Consider the following 9,232-nt stretch of genomic DNA (forward strand, 5'->3'; position numbering starts at 1 on the left):
CCTCACATCATTTATAAGCCAAAAGCGCCATCTACGGAGCTTAGGAAATAATAACACTGTTTCATGAAGCTTTTTTCACACGAAAGCATTGATGGCGAATAATTTAAACGTAAATTCAATGTAGAGACAACATTAAAGTGACAAACTAAACACTGAAATAATGGAACTTGTAAAACACAGGTTAATATTCAAGCAATAAAAAGGACACAACTGATGGGGTGGATTTTAATTTTTAATATTTCTGACCTGCATATATGAGACTTAATCGGTTGTTAAGAAAGGTAAGATCATGTGAGCAGATGGCATGATTCGTTAAAAAATATTGACTCTGTAAAATCAATTGGACGCTTAAATGCATAAAAAAAGAAGGCGACCGGTCCTGCCGTGCTAGTATATTCCCAGCTTGTCCCAGAAGTCACATATGTGATTGCGAGTCCACTCCTCTGCGTGTGAACGCACCGTGAGGTTCATCACCAGCCAGCCTGTGGTGTCGGAGTAAGACGGCCACAGAGGGAGTCGCTGCTGCCTGCAGAAGGTCGTCTGCTGGACTCTTGAGGACGGGTCGCCCTCGTGAGCGAAGGCTCCCCAGTAACACAGCATCCGATTGGACAGCAGTAGCTCGGCCCGAGTCATGGACAGGTTGGCCACGGACGCCGAGTGGAAGAGGAAGGGGATCTCAGCGCCGTGGCAGACGTGATGGTCGCAGAAGGACAGGCCGGACCAGATGCGGGGGTCCGACGGTACGTGGTCGAATATGTAGGTCCACACCTTACTGCCCGAGGCTGTGGCCGCACGAGCCGACCGCCTGGTGGGACACTGGAAGATGAAGTCTGTGATAATCTGAGGGCAGAAAGAAAGGAAAACTTGATGACGGTTTCACTTTATCTCTGAAAAACACAACGTAAATAAACACGTTAAGCACTTGTAAAAGTAAACAACCTGAATTTAAATAATAATTTCTTACAGTGAAATTGATTGATATTAATCTATTTGTGTATTTGCTTACTTTAAAGTTATAATGTCATTGTTTCATGAGTTATCCACAATATAAAAATGTGTATCAGTTTAATAAAATATATATATAATTTATGATACATGCTATTTTAGCAAGTAAGTAAGTAAGTAAGTAGAGGTTATTTGTAAAGTGTCTTTCTAGACCAGGGTCGCAAAGGACTTTAACAATCAAGAACAATACACAGTTAAAATACTGTATATACTTTAAGAGATCGAGACATATAAGACAAACACAAGAGTCCCAGAGAATCAAGGAGAAGCACAAATAAAAATGTCTTAAGATGTTTCTTGAAGGAGTCAGTAGATCCTCAAACACAGAGAGGGAGGAAGATCGTTCCAAAGCTTAGGAGCAACAGCCTGGAAGGATTTCTCTCCTCTGGTCCTAAAGCGTGTTCAGGAACCATCAGTAGATTCTGATCCACAGACCTCAGAGCCCGAGCTGGGGTGTAAGGCTGGATCAGATCACTGATGTAAGTCTGACCATCAATAGATCTGAAAGTAAGAACCAGAATTTTAAAATGGATCCTGAAAGAAACTGGTAGCCAGTGAACAGTTTTTAGGATCGGAGAAATGTGAGTTCTTCTACTAGAGAAGGTCAGAATTCTCGCTGCAGAGTTTTGTATCAACTGCAGGCGAGACAGATCCTTCTTGTTTAGACACAGAAATAAACTGTTACAATAGTCTAAACGAGAAGACACAAATGCTTGGATTATAAACTCCAGATCTTGTTGTGACATTTAGCTAGCTCGTAGCAGCGCTAGCTGAAGGTATTGAGTAACATTTAAAATGTTTGAACACAAAATGTAAATTGCAAAAAGGCATGGTTTAGTGGAAAAATAGGTCTACACTCAGAAAGCGGATCATAAACAACAAAACTCCTGTGAAATCTATGAAATCTATATTGTATGTACATTAGCCTTATATAATATTTTAGCAAACCATAGCTTCCACCATATTAGGTCCTCAGATATTTCAGCTCACTTCTCCGTGTTGCTCACCTGAGCTAGCATACCGCGGCGGTCCGCGTCCCTGTAAAGCGGCATGTATTTGTACAGGACACTCAGAGCGTGTTGTTTGAAGATGGCCGTTATATAAACTGTGGCCTCCAGCGCGGACACAGGCTTGTTGAAGACCCCGTAAGCAAAGATGACCCCCTCCTCTGAAGTCGTCCCTGCAACACAAAACCCTTGATTATCTCCAAATATGAACGTTTCCGATGAAACAGAACTGATGAAGTGAAGCCGGAGACAAACATTAGAGCAAACACTGAGAGCAGATTGATATTGAGAGCCGAGACCAGCGAGCGGATACTTCAGTCATTTAATGGCTGAGTAATTACACAGAGTTATTAAAGGCTTCGTCGCAGGAAGACATTCATTAAACTGGATTGTTTGGTTGCATCAGTTCAGCCTTGGACTAGCTAAGCTTGCTAAATTGATATTGATGCATTAGTGGCTACTTCTACAGCTACCTGAGAAAACATTTATGTGCCAAGAAAACAATGTAATTAAATGTTTGACTCTTAATTGTTTAAGCTTTATTCAACTTTATTATGTTGAACATAAAAACAATTAAATGTTTCTAGCTAACCTCTTTGTCTTTACCTAACAGTATCGTATTCATTTAATACTACAGTAGTAGTAATAATTACTACTACTCTCCTTTTTAGCTTGATAAATACTATACATTTTCTTCTATTCGCCTTATTTATCACTGTCACTTAAGTGAAGCTAACTTTGCTAACATAGCTTAGCTTGTAAGCTAAGGCTTGTTTTAAAGTAATTATTTCTCTCTTTCAGGCTTAACATTTACACATCTCTTCTTTATGAAGTATTAGCTTATTCTGTACATGGATGTAATATCGCTTCACTTTTTATTTTTATTATTTTATTTATAATTTTTATTTATTTTTGTTGCTCTAGCTTGTAAGGTACAGTTCTGTTCAGTCTTGCTAGCTTAGCATGTTGTCGATAAATCCTAAACACACAACTGTTTTAATGTTTAATTTAATGTTAAACGCGTTGTCTTTCTTAATTATTTCATTTAAGTGATAATTTACCTTTCATTAACTTTGATTTCTTACATTTATTGATTACATTTGATCTTGTAAAGAGTGTCTGTAAGTAAGTAATTTTTATTTATATAGCGCTTTTCCAGACCAGGGTCACAATCAAAACAATATTCTATATGTGTGCACACATGTGTCGTACCCAGCAGCACCGGCTTCTCTTTCTGCCAGTGTCCTTCTTCAAAAGCAGTAACAACGGCTTCTTTTATCAGCTCCCCGTCGATGAACGGCCCCCACGTCTCAAACACTTCCAGGAACCGAAACAGGTTTATGATTTTTGAGCCTGCAATCCAAGAGTCGTATTTAAGATTCAAACATTTCTCCGCAAACACACCACAACACTTATTTTTTTCACCACAAAAGTCCTACTTCAAAACATGCTATGACCTAGTTGAGTAGGCAGCTTTATTAGTTTGTTGGAGATATTAACTCTAAATATTTGGCTATTCTTTCATTATGATTAGTTATTGTATCACCAGAACTGACAAAAGTACACTCGTACACAGAGACTCACACAAACTAATGCAATTTAACCCCAAAATACTACCCAAGACAAACCTTGTTAGAATGGAAATATTTTCAAAGTACTTAGATTGAAGAAAATCTAACTTAGAAGAAAAAAAGAAATTTTAATTCAGCAGAACATGATGAAATGTAGATGGACCACAGGCTGTATAATGGATGTAATATCTGTGACAATATCCCCACTGAACAATGGCCACCTGGCGTTTTGGCCATCTTCAAAAGTGCAATCCTGCGGTAAGGCTTAACCCGTGTGTTATCTCAGGGTCAAGGTGACCCAAAGGCCAACAAAAACAATTGTATTTGTTTTTATCCTTTGTGTTGCTTTTGGGTCAAGGTGAACGACCTCCCTGGCTTCCATACATACATATGCAGTGGTGGAGGTCGTTCTCCTTGGCCCAAAAGCAACACAAGGGATACCACAAACACGTTTGTTTCCGGGCCACCTAGACCCTGAGATATCACAAGGGGTAAATTACAATTGGGAAATGATACCGCGTATATTTAGCTTGAAGGCTAAAGCTAACGCGCTCTCGTTTGTCAGTCAAGTCAACCACATTCCTTTTGAGGCAAATTTCAGTAACATTATTAAGTATAAAGATAATCAAATCAGAAATGTTGGAACAAATAATTAATCCGTACAGTTTGATATTATAACCACGTCTAACAACCCTGGCATTTGTACTGAGAAAATAATCTGAAAGGGTTTGTTGTGCACAAAGCCAAAGACTACATTTGAATAAAAGTGACATAAGATACTTTGTAATGAATTTTATGACGTTGTTAACAAAAATCTAAACTCTAAACTATCTTTAATCTTTGATCTCCCTATCTGGTACTCATTTCTATAATGTGAGGTGTTTCCTTTATCACCTGCCTTGTTATTTAAACTGCTGCTAACCAGGTCCCAGAACCATTAACCAAAACAACAAGACGAGCGTAACTGCCCACTTGTGGATCATAAAAAAAGCCGAGCGTTCTGGAGATAAACAACGAGGTCCAGCTGAAGCCGTTTGTGATAAAAACTCCAAGACATTCGTGTTTCCCACAGAAGTCTGCAGCCTTCCCTCGCCTCGGCATGAAAGCGTGTGGGCAGAGTAAACACAAGATCTAAAATTGGAGAGCGTGTTTGTTACTGGTTTTCATCTGAGCGTCGAGGACGGCCTGCGGAGTCAGAGACAGCAGACACACGAAGTCTCGGATGGAGCAGTTGGTCTGTTTAGCAAAGTCTTTCCCCAGCTTGACGGCGTCGTGCCTGCCACGAGAGAAGGAAGAGGGTCTTTCATTTCAACGGATCGTAGATACCAGTTCATGCCAGCTCGGTCACCTGCTCTTCAGTGGGATGGAGAAAGGTAGACTCTGGAGGACGGCCTGTTTGAACAGAGGTTTGCTGCTCTGGATCATCAGGTGGAGGCTAACGGACTGAGCTCCCGCACTCTCCCCGAATATTGTCACCTGACCGGGGAACAGAAGAGTGATGTCACTTCCTTATAAAACCTTCTTTTTTTTTTAAACCAGCTGAGATAAAGTGTACTCATGGGTCGAGAAGGCTTCCTTAGAAACGTTGTATGGATCTATTTCTTATGAAGTTTGGAGACTGGTTTGATGTGAACCAAAAGATTTGTTGGAAAAAAATTACCAGAAAATCACAAAACTCAAGAAAAACTAGTGTTAACTCGAGTCCACAATATTTAGATGTTTCCACTCTCTACAGGGATGAAGCTCACAAGACCTTTATTGTTTATTTATGTCTTTTAATTTTCAGTTATAACAATTCTAAATTACAATAAATAGTTAAACCAACATAGTTAAACCAACACAATGGAAGATTCAAAATATTCTTGTTGGGTACGTTTTTTTTGCGTGGAAACTTCAAAAAGTCGTCTCATGATAAAGCCCTGATAGAAACTCGAACCAAGGTGCAGGACATTAAATCCAGAGAAGGCTCAAACTCCTTGAAGACAGAAGACTTAACATCCTTAAGCCAACAGAAAACGGCACTTGGTGTCTGTGGATCGGAAGGGAGTATCCATGGTGGACAAAAGCATAGGATGGACCCACCTGCCTGGGTCTGATAAGAGACCCAAGACTGTCCCGGTTTATCACTAATGATGCTTCCAAGTATCACGTAAAGTGTATTAAAGTTTCTTTATTTTTAGGTTGAGAATCCAATAAATCATTGGGTCGTGAACTTTGAGTAAAGACCAGTTTATTCAACCTAGTTCAGTTTGCGTCCATTTTTTATATCCTACGTTTACCATCAAGCCACTTTCACGAGATGTTGTCTGTGCAGGTAGATGTTCACCTACCTTACTGGGATCACCTCCAAACACAGCAATGTTGCGTTGAACCCACAGCAGCGCCGCCTGCTGGTCCAGAATCCCGTAGTTTCCCGTCGCCGAGGCGCCGACATCTTTACCCGACACCAGGAACCCAAAAGCACCTAAAAACCATTTGACATGAACTTGTGCCACTGACACACACACAGAGACACACATCTGTTACTAGTTAGACTAGTCTGGTCTCACCAAGTCGGTACTCTATGCTCACGACGATGGTGTTGGTGAAGTTGCCGATGAAGCGACCGTCGTACAGAGGTTTGGAGGCGGAGCCGGCGATGAAGTCGCCGCCGTGAATCCACACCATGACCGGTAACGGAGCTTGAAGTGGAGAACTGAGGTTCACTTCCAGAGGCACGAAGATGTTCAGGTACAGACAGTCTTCACTCACCTGTGAGTCAACAAGATACTGAATTACAAAGATTATATTGAGCTGATTCAACTTCCAACATGACAACTGGTGTAGTCTTAGGAAAATGTTCATTTATAAGATGCAGAATATAATAACAAATAACATAATAAAGAACTAAAATGATACTTTACGGATTATCTAAATACTGATTAATAATTAATCACATTTGATTTTGGACTAAATATAATCTGTAAAATCTATAACACATTTAAGCTACATATTAATTGTAAAAAATTAGTTTCTGGGAAAATTGCATTTGATCTTGAACAAAAAGAAACAGTTACAGTTAGTGCTCTGAAGAATAACAAGCTTAATAAAGAAAGAAAAACGAATATCACGTTAAATTAAATTAAAAAAATTATATCAGGACTTATCAAAAACAAATATATATACTGTATATTTATTTTAAATACAGGTAAATATAAAATGGAAGCAGTAACCTTTTTGTAATAGTTTCTAAGTACCCATATATCACAATACTTTATGATAAGTTCACAATATCACTGTTTAAAGTTGATATAATAAGAACAATTTCATTTGTTTTACTTTGAAAACACATGACATTTGAGATACATGTTAATTGTGTGTTTAATCATGCATAAAAAACACCAAAAGTTACGGTATTCTCTAGAGAATGACCTGATTAGTAAATGGAGAACCAACTTTAACTAAAAAGGATCTGAAACCAAAACAAAATAATTTAAATAATTGTTAAAAACAGACGGTAACAGGTGGTATCTTATGAAATGTTTTTTTTTCAAGAAGTTAAACAGTTCTACACTACTAACAAATTAATTAAATGAATAAAGTAGATATCTGGATTAAAAAGAAAAAAACAACATTTTTAGAACCAAATTCTATTTCAAATTTTGCAAAATACATTTGTTTACGCAGAAACATGATTTGTATACAATTTACCAGTTGATGCCATAAAGAATGACCTGATCGATGAAATAAATGAAAAAATAAATAAAAGACTGTCTGTAATAATATGTAAAAAACAGCTGTAATGGTTTCTTAAACACACAATATTTCTCCAGTGCACACACTGTAACTTGTTAAACACTTAAATTGATCAGACCAATACAATCAAGCACAATTGAAACTAAAGCTGGTTAAAGTGATGAACTCATGGTTAACTAAGTTGTCTTACGTTCGTAGGACAGTCTGCAGCGATGGGTCCCCTGCAGGCCTGCATACATGCTGCTCTGGGGTATGTAGCGTCACGAACCCCGGACCACGGACTGGCAGGTCTGGGGGGCTTCCATCGGTATGCCCCGACCGGAGGGTCCGCAAACGGAATCCCATAAAACACGTGCGCCTTCTCCAGAGTGAGCCCCTGTATCTTCCCATCTTTGGTCTGCACCACAGGTCCTCCAGGCTCACGCCGCCTGTCCCCTCTGACCTCTACGAGACCCTGTGCCGGGTTCTTGTCTGGAACACTTTCCAGCACAGAGAAGATTCTTCTCAGAAAGCTGACAGCCTTGATGTCATCAGGGTTCTCCGGCCATGACGCCGAGCTCAGGGTTAAAGCGCACAGAAGTATGAAACAGCAGAAGTTCCTCATAGCGACACGGACTCGGATCAGCTCCAGCGCCGCCGTCTTCAGGTCTGCCCGACCATGTGATTCTCATGCAGCTATTTACAAGTTGAAACAAAAGTGTTTCTGTTTGGCTAATGAAGGACAAACTGTCTCTACTTGACATTTCCTCATGGCGGGGTTTCCTCACTGAACTACTTCCTCAATGTCTCGCTGGTGACTCACAGTGTTGAAGTGAGAGTGACACACAAACCGGATTTTATTGTTGAACAATAACTACCTGACTATAAAAAAAACAAGTACAGTAAACTAAAAAAAGGGATTATTTCCTGTTCACTGCGTTCATTTTATTACAACTCCTCTTTTAAATGTTATATATTGTAATCATCTGAGTGAATGCAGAATAGACCAGAACTTATTTTCAATCTTTAATGTATTTTATTGCTCCGGTAATTCATATATTAGGTCTATTAGGGTTCTCCATCTGTAAATACCTGAGGTCCATGGGCTGAATCTAGCCCACCAGATTTATTGTAGTGGCCTGTGAGAGGGTTAATGTGTAGCCAATGATTACCTTAGTGTATAGTATAGTGTAATATAAAATACATGACCAAAGAAATGATTGTTGTTGAGGGAATTTGAAGGTAGGTGTGTTTGATGAAGAATTAAAGTCACATTACTTTCAAATGTGTCCGACATTGACCATCAAATGGACAGACCTGGACTTCAACAGAGGAGGGTTTGACTGAGTTAAAGCATTTAAAAAATCCAGATTCTACATTCGGTACTAAGGGCTTATCTGTTAACACTGTCGCCCCTCAACCCAGCCCTGGATTATCAGTAGATTAAGATATGCTATAAAACTGCTGACACGTGTGAAGAAGTCTTATGTATTCAAAACATTATTGTCAGCCATCTTTTATCACAGAGGGAGACCAAGAAAAACAGCGTTACATTCAGGAATTAACGTTATAGAATAAAGCTAGTATTCAGGTTTTTTTTAAACCCCAAGAGAGTGACTCGAAACTCTCAAGTGCTACGATGTTCTTATGAAATGTGTTTCCCACGAGTCGCTCTTAGCTCAAGGTCAAGAAAAATGTATATCCTCCACCTTTCCAGATAATAAAACAATGAAGAACAATTTTTTTTTCATGTTTAGGTTTTCCACACACACCTGTATATATAAGTTTATAGTACTATGACTAAACCGATAAACATTAAATAAAATTTGTGAGTCTATTTCATCCATAAAACAAGTTTTTACTCAAAAAGATGCATTCAAGGCTGTAGGATGTTTTAAGAAAATGCGAAAACACAATAACTTAACAGTATTAACC

The 9,232-nt window shown here is 39.0% G+C and overlaps 1 protein-coding gene across 1 annotated transcript; it reads right to left on the minus strand.

The window, feature by feature from the left end:
• Positions 1-214: 214 nt before the first annotated feature.
• Positions 215-8,095, minus strand: LOC148083732 (cAMP-regulated D2 protein). Its single transcript, XM_087786867.1, has 8 exons — positions 7,509-8,095; positions 6,133-6,334; positions 5,914-6,047; positions 4,932-5,059; positions 4,741-4,859; positions 3,225-3,365; positions 2,013-2,185; positions 215-840 (listed from the first exon to the last, which is right to left on the minus strand). The coding sequence occupies exons 1-8, from the start codon at positions 7,920-7,922 to the stop codon at positions 388-390; spliced, it is 1,764 nt and encodes a 587-aa protein (XP_087642993.1). The 5' UTR covers positions 7,923-8,095; the 3' UTR covers positions 215-387.
• Positions 8,096-9,232: the final 1,137 nt, after the last annotated feature.

This window comes from Callionymus lyra, chromosome 3 (genome assembly GCF_982586985.1).
Source record: "Callionymus lyra chromosome 3, fCalLyr1.hap1.1, whole genome shotgun sequence".
In the NCBI taxonomy this organism is placed as follows: Eukaryota; Metazoa; Chordata; class Actinopteri; order Syngnathiformes; family Callionymidae; genus Callionymus; species Callionymus lyra.